General features: G+C 47.2%; 1 protein-coding gene across 1 annotated transcript; it reads left to right on the plus strand.

Annotated features, from left to right (window-relative positions):
- The first annotated feature begins 14592 nt into the window (after positions 1-14592).
- Positions 14593-15471, plus strand: OTUD6A (OTU deubiquitinase 6A). The gene has a single exon (XM_090265224.1). It carries the CDS (start codon positions 14593-14595, stop codon positions 15469-15471), a length of 879 nt encoding a protein of 292 aa, XP_090121350.1.
- Positions 15472-15909: the final 438 nt, after the last annotated feature.

The following is a 15909-nucleotide window of genomic DNA, read 5'->3' on the forward strand; positions in this document are numbered from 1 at the left end:
GACAGTGGGAATTTTGAAGGTCACGACCACGTTCTCTGTCCTGACAGAGCTTTGAGTTACACAGATCAAAAACTCATTTGTCAAAGCTCAGCAAATATACACTTAAGACTTGGCATTTCCAGCATGTAAATTTCACCTAAGAAATAAACAAAAGTTGAACTGAATGCTGAAGTGTTAGTATCAATGGCTGCAATTCTCTTTGAAATGAATACAGGATATATTGATGGACGACCGAGTGATATGCTGATGAGCAGATGTGTGATGAGTCCATATAATAAAATATCTGTATGATCAAGGTGGTAAGCGTTCACTGTACAATTCTTCTGCAGGCTTGAAATTTTTTACAACAGGATTTTGAAAAAATAGGTCCCTGAAGGTCAGAGTAAAAATAAATTTTTAAAAATGTGGTTTCTCCATGGATATACATGTGCATGCACATGTTGCTTTTGTGTTGTCAGGATAGCCTTGCTCTGAGAAATCACCCGGAGACCACTGTGGGATCAAGCAGCAGGTTTACTGAGGGAAAAGGGAGGGGGAGTGGAGGATAGAGGCAACTCCTAGACCAACACAAGGGCCCCTAGGAGCGAGGGGAATGGGGAGCAAGGGAACAGGGGTTTCCGGTCCATCTGGTGGGCCTGTAAGAATTGCCTGCCTGGACTTCTGCAGGTGCCTTTTTATACTTGTCCAACACACACTGCAGTGAGGGTGAGTTTGCTTATGTGTGTAGTTGTCAATACATGCTTATAGCCCTGGCTGGTGTGGCTCAGTGGATCGAGCACCAATCTGCAAACCGGACGGTTGCTGGTTCAATTCCTAGTCAGGGAATATGCCTGGGTTGTGGGCCTGGTCCCTGGTTGGGGGCAAGCAAGAGGCAACAGAGCAATTGACATTTCTGTCCCTCTCTTTCTCTCCTCCCCTTCTCTCTCTAAAAATAAGTAAACGTTATCTTTATAAAAAGTGGGGGAGCCATGGAAGAAGGAGGAGGCTTCTGAGGAGTTATCACAATAATTCATGTGTGAGATGGTGGCGGCGTGGGCCACATTGTTGTTACTCAGGATAGGGGCCAGTGGGAAGATTTTGGAAGTCTTCTCTGAAGCAGAGGCCCCACATGGGCCCTCTCCTCTCTGAGGCTTGGGCACCTCTATAGGGGAGTCCCATTAGTGACCAGCAGTTACCCAACTCAAGGGGTTCACGGCTTGGGGTGCTCTATTCAAAGCAAGAGGTGAGGTAGTATTATTTGCTTGCCAACAAGTAAAGGGGGGGGGGGTTCACACCCAAAGCTCTGCCTCACTGAAGGGAGGCTTAGCCATTGCTCATAAACACTATTTGTTTAGTTACATGTTGATTTCTTCTTTGCAGTTCTGGCTGCTGTGATCCTGTTTTCCACCCACAAAACACTGTGCTACATAGCAAGAAATAGCATTTAGAACTGTGAAGACCTTGAGACCCTTGTTCTCTCTAACACACCTACCACGGGTCCTGCCTTGGCCTAGGTACGCTCCCTGCATTCAGCCTGGTCCCATCCAGTTGCTCAGGGAATATGTGGAGAGTGTTGGGTGCGGCTCACCGGCTAGGACCAGAGTGCTAGTTCTGTGAAGGGACTGACCGGAAGTGAGGAGAATAGGGTGGGCCTGTCAAATGTCACATGAGGATGACTTTCAGGCACAGGGGTCTGTCAGGGCTCAACGGCCCCAATGAGGGACACACGGGCTCACCCTTTTTTCCTCTCTAATACCCACATGGCAAAAGCAGCTCCACTTCCACACAAAGTGCGTGCATGGGCTTAGGGGACTTGCCCCGGCACAGAAAAATGCCCAGTGGCCCAGCTGTCTCTCCCCATGGGACAGGACGGACTTGCTAGTGTGGGGGCAGTGCAGCCCACTCCTTATCCAGGCTTTTGTTGGGGAAACTTCCTGGGACTATGCCGCGCTGGAAAACAGTGCTCCCTAATGCTGAACACGGGAACGGCCAGGCATAGATAAGGCTCTGGCTCACAGAAAAGAGTCCCGAGGGCCAATGTGGTGCGGAGGTGAAGGGGGAGCAGAGCCGCTGCCAAGATTCTGACCCGGTACCTGCGTGGGTGGTGGGGATGCGCACGGAGCAGGGGCACATCTGGCAGGGAGGGTAGAACACTCATTGTGGGAGGGCAGGCCCTGCAAGACCAGCAGGCCCTGGGGGAGCTACTGCTGAAGCATGTTCTGCTGACCTTGCAGAGCCGGCTCCCACTTAGAGACCAGCGCCAGCTGCCTTCTAACCTGCTTCCCATTGGAGGTCCCGGACAGACTGCCTTTGAGACAGATGCCACAGTGGGGAAGGGAAGGCTCTGCACCACCCCACCCCACCCCCCCGCCAAGGACAAGCTGCTGTGGTGGGCTGTGGGCCAAGGGCATGAGGCTCAGGGACACGTTCAGGGGCCAGCCTGAACAGAGAGGGAGAGATACTTCTAGAAGCACTTGGCAGGGGGGAGGGGGACAGCGTGGACAGGCCCTCCACGCAGCACCAGTGCGCTGAGGGGGTCCTCATTTATAGCCACCCCTGCCCTGAGGACTTGGGTCCCGTTACTCCCGCCTCTTCACTTGTTCACCGACCCTGACTTCTCACTGGCCCCCACCTCCGACCCTGGTCTGGGAGCTCTCAGGAGCAGAAACTGAGTGAGACTGGGTCACACTGTTCTCAAAGGCCCAGCCCCTAACAGGTCCCACAGTAGGCACCCATGTGACATTTGTTTAAAAAATGCCACAGTGAGTGGAGGCCCGACCTGGTGACCATTGCTAGGCAAATCCCCAGGGCTTGGTTTCTTCAAACGTAAATGGGATGTGAATACCACCTTCTCAGACTTGGGGTGACCCAGCCAAGTGTTAGGTGGCCAATCGTTTGGAACTGTGATCCGGTCCCCACATGCAAGCTGCCGCTGTCACTATCACTGAGAGCAGGGGTGGGGCGCAGAGGGCAGGGCGCTAAAGAAGGAAAGCCCAGAGTTCAGCTGGCCCTGCCCTGAAACAGGCTACCCTCCAAAGAGGGCTACCTTGGGGACAAGGGTGTCAGCAAAGAGCAGAATCAATGACAGTGCGAGCATTTGGAACATTCTATAACCTGATTCCCCATCTGCACAGAGAAGGCCTCGTGCCTGTCTGATGCATGTGTGTGCACCCCGCCATCCTAAGACCAAACAGGGAAACAGTCAAGGCTGTTGGGGGGGCTTCATGGTCTCCAGTCCTATCCCCCAAAACCCCTGGATATCCGAAGGCTCAGAGACTGCGGAAGGGTGCTCGGAAGGGTGTAGCTCCAAGCTACCCAGGGAGCCCTCCCTGCAGCCTTCACCCAGCTCCCTGCCCCTTGCAATCTTCCCTGCTCTCGGACCCAGGCCCCCTTCCCCACTGGTCCTGCTCCAAGCTCCTGGAAATGGACAAAAAAACAAAGCTAGTCCTTCCCTTACTTAGTAGTTTTCACCGCACCCAGATAGGGTTACCAGATAAAAAAAAGACATGTTACACCTGAATTTCACGTGAATAGACGATAGTGGTTTAGTATAAGTATGTCTCAAATATCACAGGGAATACACTTCCAGTAAAACACTACTCATTGTGCATCTGAAGGTCAAACTGAATTTGCTCCTGTGCCTTTATGTCCCCCATCTGGCAACTGTAAGGCTGAGGATCACCCAGCCAGCGGCTGGGACACTACGAAGCGCAGTCAGTGGCTCTGGAGGTCGGAGTGTCACCCTCAGTCTCTCAGCTGGCCCAGAGATCTCCCTGGCCCCGATACTCTGCACTTAAAATGACTGAGTCAGCCCTGACTCATATGGCTCAGTGGATTGAGTGGCGGCCTGTGGACCGAAAGGTTGCTGGTTCGATTCCCAGTCAGGGCACAGCACGTGCCTGGGTTGCGTTCGAGGCAGGTACCCGGCTGGGGGCGTGCAAGAGGCAACCACACAGTGATGATTCTCCCCCTTTCTTTCTCCCTCCTTTCTCCTCTCTATAAAAAGACATAAATAAAATCTTAAAAAATAAATGACTAAGTCACATTGTATCAGGAGTGTCTTCACTGTGTTGGGGGTCTTCCTGCCTCACACTCACCCCACCCCATCCACCCTTCTGCCGATTGGGTGGGGCATTTAGCCTTCAGGCCCCAGTGGCCATTTTTTCTTCCTCTCATTGGCAAACTGAGGACGGTCAGAAGATGGAGGTCTGACCACAAAACCCAAATGGAAGGTACTTGATCTTGGCAGGAAAGGCCAAGGCAGACTCTGCGAGAAGGTGCCAGAACAGACCCCAATGCCTCAAAGGACTGGAGGTGGCTGCTCTGCTCTGCCCTGCTGTGCAATGGGTGACTTTCCTGTTTCCAAAGGGCTCCTAGGATTCAGGGGCCTCAGATGGCCATTTCTCCCAGAAGACACCCCCACCTCTACCATCCTACCACTGGCATGAGGTATGAAACCCTCCTATGTGTACGATGTTCCAAAGCTCTGCTTCCGCTCCTCAGGGCATTCTGTAGTTACTTGGGTTTTTTTGTTTGTTTGTTTGTGTTTTGGAGGTATTTTTGTGTGTGTGTGTGGTTTTTTGGTTTTGTTTTTTGTTTTTTTTGGTCTATCTTCCCTTGTTTGGCTGTAAGCTCCCTGAGATTCGGGATCTTTGTTTATTTTATCCATAGTACTTAGAACACTACCTAGCAAATAGTAGGACAGATAAATGGGGGCTGAATAAATAAATGAATGAATGATCAAAACAGGTCCCAGGCAGGAGCAAGGTCAGGGTCGGTACAGAAAGTAAGCGTGAACAGAGCGCAAAACTCTTGTCATCTTAGACCCTTAAGTGACGGGTGGCATGTGAGGAAGGAACAAACCCTCAGTGATATACAGGAGTTCCTCTCTATATCGCAGTTCACTTTTCGCGGCCTCACTGTATCGTGGGATTTTTTAAAATATTATATTTAATTATTTATCATGGATTTTTGCTATATCGCAGGACTTTGTGGTCCTGTATACGTATGTTGTTAAAGTGACGTAGGTTTAAGAGTGTGGAATATGTTTTAAGAACCTAAGTAGTGTTCATAAAAGTGTGGAAAAGATTAATAAGGGAGTGGGAAAGGTTGATAAGGGACTGGGAACGGCTTATAAGTGTGTGGGAAGGGCTTATAAAGCCTTAAATATATATAAATATTAAGATAAATGTAAGGTTCCTACTTCGCGGATTCTCACCTATCGCGGGGGCGTCTAGAACGTAATACCTGCGATAAGTGAGGGAATACTGTACTCAAGACCCTTTAGTGAGGCCAGCACCCTGGGGCCCAGTCTCCTGTGCCCCTTACTCACGTCCTGACCCCTCCAGCAAGATGCGATCCCTTGTCAGTGTCAGCGAGAGCCCTGCACAGGGCGGGATGCTGCCCTCAAACCCTCTCGCATTTCACCACGATACCGTGTGTGCTACTGTGTGTGATCAGGTGGAGTGAACACTGGCTTGTGCTTGACAATTTCTCAACAAGCCTTGAGCTTGTCGGGAAGCTCCCTTGGATGTGAGCTAGGAACGCGGTCCAGACAGACACTTAGGGGCCATGAAACTCCATACTAATACGGACACTGATTACCATGGAAACGGTTGTCTCTGGTGGCCTCTGAAGGGGAGGGAGTGTGGGGGTGGTGAAGTGGAAAGGTGGGTCATGGGGAGGTGGGATGGGAGCAGGAGCTGGGAAGTGAGGCCTGGGGTGTGGTCGAGGGAAGCACCTGCCGTTTGTTACTGTGTTCCTTGGTGCCAGGCCCTGAGCCCGGGCCCAACGCACATTTGATCCTCACAGCCCCCTGCACCCTGGGCATGGATTCTCTCACCCCTCCCTCCTCAGTGACCAGCAATGCATGTACTGTTACCATCTATAAGACAGCCGACCACCATCCCCAGTGCTGCTTCTTGGGGAAAGGAAGCTTGAAGTCCCTATCATTGATCCTTTGGCTAAAAGCTGATTTGTAGGCCCTGGCTGGGGAGCTCAGTTGGTTAGAGCATCGTCCCAATACGCCAAGGTTGCGGGTTCAATCCCGTGTCAGGGCACCTACGAGAAGCAACCAATGAGTGGAACAACAAATAGATATTTCTCTTTCTCTCATGCGTGCATTCCCTCTCATGTGTGGTCTCTCTCTAAAACCAATAATTTTAAACCAATAAATAAAGCTGAGTTGTGAGTAAAGGTGCTCATAAGAGAACTGCCTGAAAAAGCAGGCAGCCCACCCACTGCCGGGCACCTGCGGTTGTGTGAGGCAGGGCACGTGACTGGAGGGTGGGTCACAATCCCCAGGTGGGAGTGTGTGCTGGGGAAAGGTGGCAGGTGGAGAGGAGATGGCAGTAGAGACAGTGGCAGACTCCCGCGCACAGCTGGAAAAGGCACATTGGATATTACAATGACTACAGGTCACTTAACACAAACTACAGACAGTAGAGCTCAACATTTGCCAAGCTGGTTTTTCTGCACTTCAGGCCACAAAACCAAACCCACGCAATGGACTTGACATTTAAAGAGACCTGTCATCCCTTCTGCAGAATCTGAAAAACTAATCTTGCTTGCAGCAAACAAGCAGACTCTGTGTGACCATTGCTATCGGCCGTCCAAGTGCAAAAGATGTCTCTTTCAGGACCAGCATAAAGGTTTTCTGAAATTATCACTGCATCCATTCATGTTAATACTCAGTAGTTAATTTATTTGCAAGATACAAATGACAGTAAGGGAGGGTGTGAAGTATTTCTGTTCATGTAAAATAAGACTAGAGAAGACGTACTTGGCCTTATTCCTCTTGCTATTAACAACAAAAAACTCTGGACATGACATATGCAACAAATCAAAAAAGAGTCTGAGAGATGGCGGCGGACCACCTAGGTCCTCGGGATGAGGGGAAGGCCAAGAATTTTCTTTTTGCCTCATATACCCCAGACTCAGAGCTGAAGAAGTCAGTCACCGGGACACACCAGCGGCCACTGACTGGAAGAGCCCTAAGCAAAGCCTGCTCCCTCTGGCCAAAGGACTAGGAAAAGAGCACCAACGAACAGACTAGGGCTCTGTCCCCTCTCACTAGCCAAGGCTAGGGGGGACCTTAGACTTCCACCCTCACGGGGCTATAACAGTGGGCCCAACACCCCCACCCCCTTCCCAGCTGGCGTGTTGTCAGAGAGAGGCAAGTACAGCAAAGGACTTCTGCCCCCACTGGCAGGTCACGAAAGCCACCCAAACTCCATGTCAGTAGAGGCACTGTGGGGAGCCTAGCACCTGGCAGCGCTGTGAGGTTGCCCCTCTCTCTCCCTAGGGTGATATCAGAGAAGGCCCAGTAAAGGGTCAGGACTTCCCACGCCGCCCAAAGGTAGAGAGGCCAGCCTCCCATCCCTCTGCGGAGCTTGTGCCCTCAAGCCTGCCCAGCAGTGATGAAGAAGGAGTACCCCTTTGGATCAGGGAAGGCCAAATGGGGGACCAAAACTTCTCCCTCAGGCAGTGAGCACGTGACACCCTTCTTCCCTGCTGGTGGCCGCGTCAGAGGAGGAGAGCTAAAATAAAATAGATGCTGGAAATGAGACTCAGAGTCTCATGACATAATACTGCAAATACCTGGGTTTTGATCAAATAACACTCAAGAACCAAGAAGATCTCAAACTGAATGAAAAAAGAAATTATATATATATATATATATATATATATATATATATATATATATATAGAGAGAGAGAGAGAGAGAGAGAGAGAGAGAGAGAGAGAGAGAGATGTCCAAACCAAGATGAAAGAGATGCTAAAATTATCTGACAAAGATTTTTTAAGGGGACCACCATAAAAATGCTTCAACAAGCAACAAACAGGCTTGAAACAAATTAAAAAATAGAGAATTTCAGCAAAGAATTAGGAAGAAACAATTAAACAGAGAAAAAGAAAGCTAAGAAGTGTCAGCATAGAAATAGGATATATAATAAAGAACCAAATGCAAGTTTAAGAATTAAAATATAATAACCAAAAATTTTTTTAAAAACCTCAGTGAATCAGCTCACCAGACTGGAGGGAACAGAAGAGAAAACTCAGTGAAGTTAAAGTGAAGACAATAAAAATTACTCCATCCGAACAACAGGGAGAAAGCAGGTGAAAATAAATAAACCCAGTTTTAAAATGGGCCAAAGACTTCCACAGACACTTCTGCAGAGAAGTTAGGCAAATGCAGTAAGCCTAGGAAGAGAGTCTTCATTTGTCATCAGCGAACTGTGAGCTAAAACAGGGAGAAAGTGCCATACGCCCATCAGAAAGGCCAACACCCAAAACTAACAACACCCAAACGCTGGCAAGGATGGGGAGCAACAGGAACCCTCACTCACTGCTGGTGGAAACGCACAGTGTATGCACCGCTGTTACAGAGCACGGTCCCCAGAATTCCCCAGAGCCTGCGGTTTGGGGGGTGGGGGAAGGAAACGGCTTTTAAGATGCCTTGCATTTCCATGGCTGGTAGCTAGTGTCTTAGTTATGCAAATGGCTACAGTTCTTCCAAGGCCCCAAGGAGATGGGAGGGGTTGTGACCATGGAATGGTGACGAAAGGGCGTATGGGGCCTGCGCTAGGTTCTTGAATGGTGAGAACTGGTTACTCTGCCCACTGCATCACACAGGCCACCATCAGGGATTTAAACACAAGGCGGCAGCCGTTTCACAGAGAGCACCATGCGGTTTGTAAGGAGGCAGGAGGGCACCATGCAGTTTTAGAAGGAAAGAGAGATCCATGCGGTTTGCAAAGAGGAGTGAAAGGGAGAGACATGCGGTTTGCAGAGAGGAATGCTATCCATTACTAAAAAGAAATGACCTATCAAGTCATGAAAAGGCAAACGGAGGAAACGTAAATGCGTATGGCTCAAAGAAGCTAATCTGAAAAGACTACATATCATATGATCCCAACTATATGACATTTAGAAAAGGCAAAACTATGGAGACAGTGAAGAGTCAGTGGTTGCCAGGGGTCAGAGGAGAAGGAGGGATGAAGATGTGGCACAGGGTGTGTAGGGCGGTGAAAGTGTGCTGTAGGTACTGTCACGGTGGATGCGTGTGGTTAGACATTTGTCTAAGCCCACAGAACGTAAATGCCAAGAGTGAGCCCTCACGCATCCTAGAGAGTTTGGGTGACAATGATATGTCAATACAGGTTCATCGGTTGGGACAAATGTGCCACTCTGGTGCAGGATGCTGATGGTGGCAGAGGCCATGCCTGTGTGGGGTCAGGGGCTTATGGGAACACTGTGTACTGTCCATTCAGTTCTGCTGTGAGCCTAAAACTGCTCTAAAAAAATAAAGTGTAAGCTATAGGGAAGAAAATGACACTAAACCACCTTCTTCCACCAAAATGGACTAAAGGCTTAAATGTTGACACTCAAAACCATAAAACTCTTAGAAGAAAACATAGGCAGTAAAACCTCTAACATTTCTCTAAGCAATATTTTTTTCTGATATATCTCCTCAGGCGAGGGAAGCAAAAGAAAAAATAAACAAGTAGGACTACATCACACTAAAACATTTTTGCACAGAGAAGGAAAACATCAGCAAAATGAAAAGACAACCCACAGAATGGGAGAACAAATTCGCCCATACATGTGATAAGGGTTTAATCTCCAAAATTAATAAGGAACTTATAAAACTTAACACCAAAAAAAAAAAAAAAAACCAATTCAATTAAGAAATGGTCGAAGGACCTGAACAAATACTTCTCCAAGGAGGACATACAGAGATTCCTCCAAGGGGGATGCTCAACATCACTAGCCATCAGAGAGATACAAGTAAAAACTACAATGAGACATCACCTCACACCAGTCAGAATGGCCATCATCAACAAACCAACAAACAGCAAATGCTGGCGAGGATGTGGAGGAACGGGAACCCTAGTGCACTGTTGGTGGGAATGCAGACTGGTGCAGCCACTGTGGAAAACAGTACAGGCATTCCTGAAAAATTGAAAAATTAAACAGCTTTATGTCCAAGAGATTCCACTTCTCGGAATATATCCGAAGGAACCCAAAACACTAATTTGAAAGAACATAAGCACCCCAATATTCATTGCAGCTTTATTTACAATTTCAAGATACAAAAGCAGCCCAAGTGCCCACCAGTAGATGAATGGATAAAAAAGTTGTGGTACTTTTACAGAATATATGTGTAAAAAAGAATGAAATGTTACTATTTGCAACAGCATGGATGGACCTAGATGGTATTATGCAAAGTAAAATAAGTCAGACAAAGAAAAACGAACAACTTAAGGAATCAAAGTAGAATTCAATAACAGGAAAAGCTCCAAACACTGGGAAATTAATAATTCACTTCTAACTAACCCATGTGCCAAAGAATCTCGAGAAAATATGAAAAATATATTAAACTGAATGAGAATAAAAATACAATACATCCAAACCTGTGAGATACAGATAAAGTAATAGTAACAGTGAGAAGCAGATTTATGGTGCTAAATGCATACATTAGGAAAAGATGACAAATCTGAAATCAATAATCTCAGTTCCCACCCTCAAGAACCAGAAGAAGTGTGACTTGCACCCAAAACAGGCAGAAGGAAGGAAAACAGAGCAGAAATCAATGGAATGGAAACACAGAAATGCGATAGGGAAAAATCAATGAAATAAGCTGGGTCTCTGAAAAGATCAGTAAAATTGACACATCTCTAACAAGACTGACAAAGAGCAAGTCGCAAAAGGGAGAAAATACAACCCTGAAGGAATTAACATTGATTTTGAACAGTCTTTTCCAGAAAAAGAGAAGAGGGGAAAACACTTCCAAGTTCATTTGCTAACGCTAGGATTACCCTGGTACCAACACCAAACAAAAAAGTACCTCAGAAGAAAACTACAGACCAAGTATCTCTCATTCATGTCAACTTTAAAATCCGTAACAAAATCTTAGCAAACAGCATTTTTCAATATATCAAAAGAATCATAAACCATGACCAAGTATAAAACTGGTTCAATACTTAAGCAGCAAATCAATATAATCTGTCATATCAACAGGCTAAAAACGAAATCACACAAACAGTTCAATCAATGCAGGAAAGAAAAGAAAAATGACCAAATTCGAAACCATGCATGTTAAAAACTCTCAGAAAAATACAGAGGGGAACTTCCTCAGTTTGATAAAGAACATCCACCAAAAAACCTGTAACTATTATGATACTCAATAGTGAATGGTGGCATGCTGTCCCCCTAGATCAAAACTAAGCTGCCCTCGCCACTCTTATTCAAGCATTGCATGCCTGAAGGTATCATCCATGCAGTGAGGCAAGAGAGGGAAATGAAAGGATACAGGTTGGAAAAGGGGAAATAAAAATGCCTCTCTTCAGAGATAACATGACTCTCTAAACAGAAGATTCTAAGGAATCTACAAAAAGGGGAAACCTCCTAGAAATAGGAAGTCAGCTGAGCAAGGTTAACGCATGATAAACATACAAAAGTCGACTGTGTTTCTATACTCTAGAACGAACATGTGGGCACTGAAATTACAACTATACCACTTACAATCACTCAAAAATGGAAATGCTTATGTGTAAATCTAACAAAATACATGCCAGACCTACACACTGAAAGTTATAAAAACATTCATGAAAGAAAACAATGAAAATCTAAATAAATGGTGATACATACCCAGGTGTCAATTCTGCCTAGATTGACAAACGGCTTTAAGGCAGTTCCTAGGAAAATCCCAGCAAGATTTTTTTGTAGATATAAACAAGGTTACATTAAAATTTATATGGTAAAACAAGGGAATTACAATAACTGAAGCTATTCTGGAAAAAAAAGAATGAACTCGAAGGAAAGGGTCTACCTAACTTCCAGACTTATTACAAAGGTACAGTGATGGAGAGACTGTATGGTGTTGGTGGAAGAACAGACACAGAGATCAATGGAACAGAATACAGAGCCCAGAAACAGACCCACACAAGTCTGCCCAGCTGATTTTTGATAAAGGTGCAAAACCAATTCAACGGAAGAAGCATAGTCTTTCCAACAAATGGTGCTGGAGCGAATGGACAACCATAAGCTCAAAACCGAACTTTGGCCCTGACCTGTGTGGCTCACTTGGTTGAGCCTTGTCCTGCAAGCAAAGCAAAAGGTCAGGGGTTGATTCCCAGTCAGGGCACATACCTGGGTTGGGAGCCAGGCCCCTGGTTGGGGGCGCACGAGAGGCAAACAAGTGATTGATGTTTCTCTCCCTCTCTTTTCTCTCTCCCTCTCTCCCCCTCTCTCTAAAAAATAAATAAATAAAATCTTAATAACAAAACTGAAGGTTGACCTAAGCCTCAAACCTTACACAAAAATAACCACAAACTAGATCATAGATTTAAACTTAAAACTTGATTTTTATTAAAAAAAAAAAAAAAAAAAAACAAAGAAAAAAAGAAACAGAATAAAATCTTTGAGATCTGAGGTTAGACCAGCAATTTTCAACCGGCATGTTGCAAGAATTTTTATTACATGCAACACCTGACTATCCAGTCAGGGGCACTGACCTCTTTTCCCTTAGATTATCAAATTAAAAAAAAAAGAAAAGACAACAGCAACACAACAATAGCCATCCCATGCGCTGAATCAAAAGTATACCTACTTTTTTTGTCAGAGCGACCCAAAACATAATTTTTGGTGTGCCACAGAATTTTAGTAATTAGTTTATGTGTGCCATGAGATGAGAAAGGCTGAAAATTGCTGGATTTGACACCCAAAATGCAACTCGCAGAAGGAAAAATGGATAAACTGGACCTCATCAAAATTTACAGCTTTCACTCTGAGAAACACCAGGTAAAGAGATGAAAATACAAGTTACAGTGTGGGAGAAAACGTTTGCAAACCACATACCCAACAAAGAACTGGTATCTAGAATATATTTTTTAAAACCTTTCAAAACAACAGTAAGAAACAGTCCAATTATAAAATGGACAGATGATATAAACATTTTACCCAGGATATGGCATAGATGACAAACGAGCACATGAAAAAAGGAGTATGATTAGCAACTAGGGAAATGCGAATTACAGCCACAGTGAGATGTCACTACACACACATCAGAACGGCTAAAATTGAAAAACTAGGACCACACCAAACACTGGTGAAATGCAGGAAAACTGGATCCCTCATACACTGCTGGTGGGAAAGTCCAATGGTTATGGCCACTCTGGAAAACAGTTTCTTAAAAAAAACCAGACATACACTTAGAATACAACCCAGCAATTGTACTCCCGGGCATTTCCCCTAGAGAAAAGGTGTACAGTCACACAAAAACCTGTACATGGATGTGTATAGCCAGTTCATTCATAGTAACCCCAAACTGGAAAAAACCCAGATATCCTTCAACAGGTGAATGGGTAAATAAGTATCATAGAATACTACTTAGCCATGAAAAGGGACGAGGTTTTGACATATGCAACAGCTTGGACAAATGTCCACTTTCTCATCCGTACCAAGCAGGAGGCTCTCGCAAGCAACTTCCTGTTTGGGAAATCCAGATACAGATGAGCGAGCAGAGTGCAACAAGATGAGAGCATATTGGAAAGAGCTTAGGGTTTTTGAATTTTTAATTTATTTTAGTTTTTTGAACTTTTAAAGACTCAAAATAAGCATAAACAAGTGTTCCCTGGGCATTCTAGGGAGCCCGTTTTGGAATCTGGGGAAGCAAGAGACAAAAAAGCTCAGGGTAGGCATATATATTCTGTTGGCACAAGCCCAGAGGTCTGAGTCATTGGAGTGAATGACTTTAAGGAAAGTGACTGTTGCCTTTTTACACTGAGATGGGACAGAGTGGGCTTGAGACCTAAACTCAAAGTACTCTGTGTTCCCAGGAACACAAGGAATTGTCTGTGTTCTAGTAGGTACAATTAAGGGTTCGCTAGTCAAGGGATTTGCAAAAGTGGAAAAAGCCACATTGCCTCCTGAACATTTGGAGGAGTGAATGCAAAGAAAGTCCAGTGTCGGGGCACATTCGGCTGGTGGTACAACATTTGTCGTGTGGTTCTCATGCACCACCAGTGTCTGCATTGTGTTCAGGCTTGGAGATGAAGTAGCGAGTAAGAGTCCACGAAAAACTCTACAAGCGCAATCGCTGTACATAACCTGCAAAAGCCGAATCCCTGCACATAATCTGCAAAGGTTGCATCGCTGCACCTAACCTGCAAAAGATACCTCGCTGCACAAAATTTGCAAAATCGTAATTGCTGCCCATAACCTGTTAAATCGTAATCGCTGTCCACAACCTGTAAAGCCGGAAACGCTGCACGTAAGCAGCGAAGGCCGGATGGATCTTACAGGCCGAACTTTGAACCCTGCTAAACCGGAAACACTCACGCTACAGGGTTTACAGGGGGCGTACTCAGGGTGTCCCAGCCAATCCTAGTGCCAGGCGTGGTTCTGGGCTGGGCCATGGAGACAGTGACCAATGGCAGCCAGGGTTATGAGTAGGGGGAAGGGCAACCGGGGGCTTAAATAGCCCAGTGCGGCCGTCTGCGGGCGCAGACGGTGCGCCGCTAGTCTGGTGGTTAGAGACTTTAGTCTGAACCGTTTCCAGAACTTTCGCCGTCTGTGAACGTTGGTGTTTGGTGCCTGCCTTTCGTCACCATGGACGAAGATTTGCTGCATGAGCAGGAGCGGGTGGAACGCCGCCACCTCCGCGAGAAAAAAGAGCTGCAGGACCGCATCCAGAGCATGAAGGACGCGGTGGCAAAGGAGGACAAAAAGAAAAGAAAGCAGTTGCTCCTAGACGTGGCCCGCCTTGAGGCCGAATTGGAGCAGAAACATCGGCGGGAGATGGAGAAGTTCCGGCAATTTTTACCTCACAGCGGCAAATTCGATTCCCTCTCTGAGGAGCTGGCCAAGATGAATCTGGAGAACCAGCCTCCCCGCCTCTCGAAGGCGCAGAAAAGGCGCGAAAGAAGGGCGGTGCAAGAGAGAGAACGCCAGGAGATGGCGGCGTCGGCCAGCGCAGATTCCCTGGCCGCCTACAGCCGTGAGGAGGAGGAGAGGCTAGCGGTCATCCTCGAGGCCAGAAATCTGGAGATGAAGAAGATGCCGGCCGACAGCCACTGCATGTACCGCGCCATCCTAGACCAGCTGACGGTCTCCATGACCGTGGAGTCCCTGCGGAGCTACACCGCCAACTACATGAAGAACCACCTCGACGAATTCCTGCCGTTCTTCAGCGACCCCGAGACCGGCGACCCCTACAACGCCGACGACTTCGTCAGCTACTGCGACAACATCGTGCACAACGCGGCGTGGGGAGGCCAGCTGGAGCTGAGGGCTCTGTCGCACGTCCTGCGCGCCCCCATCGAGGTCATCCAGATCGAGGCGCCCGTCTTGGTCGTCGGGGAGGAGTACGCCGAGAAGCCGCTCATCCTCGTCTACATGCACTACGTCTGCAGCTCCGGGGAGCACTACAACTCCGTGAAGCCGCTCGAGGAGGGCGCCGTTGGGGGCGCCACCGCGCCTTTCTTCTAGGCCTCCGCGGTCGCCGGTGCCGTCGTTCCCGCCGTCCCGCTGCTGGTCCCGGCGCCTCTGACCGTCGCTGGAGCCGCTGCCGCCGGAGCCGGGGCCGGAACGCCGCCGCCTCTAAGTAGGCTCCGCTTTTCCTTGGACTTTCTCTGCCTTTTCTCTCTTTTACTCAAAAGTAATCACCCCCGCTCCGCTTTTCGACCTTCGTCATTCTTCCCTCTCTCTCTCTCCTTCTCTTCCTTCGCGGGATCTGTATGGTACCATTTTTGGGGGGAGTCTGTTTGAAAACTTCCAACGACATCGTGCCCTTAAGGGTCTTTGCTCCCCTCCCTGAGGAGAATTGGTTGTGTTACAAGTAATCGGGGGGTAAAAATGAAAGCCTGGTTTGATTTGTCCTTAACTTGAGAGAAACTCTGTTTAGTTCGGCATGTTCGGATAGTCTGG

The sequence above is a fragment of the Furipterus horrens genome, unplaced genomic scaffold (assembly GCF_987537825.1).
Source record: "Furipterus horrens unplaced genomic scaffold, mFurHor1.1.pri manual_scaffold_17, whole genome shotgun sequence".
Taxonomy (NCBI): domain Eukaryota; kingdom Metazoa; phylum Chordata; class Mammalia; order Chiroptera; family Furipteridae; genus Furipterus; species Furipterus horrens.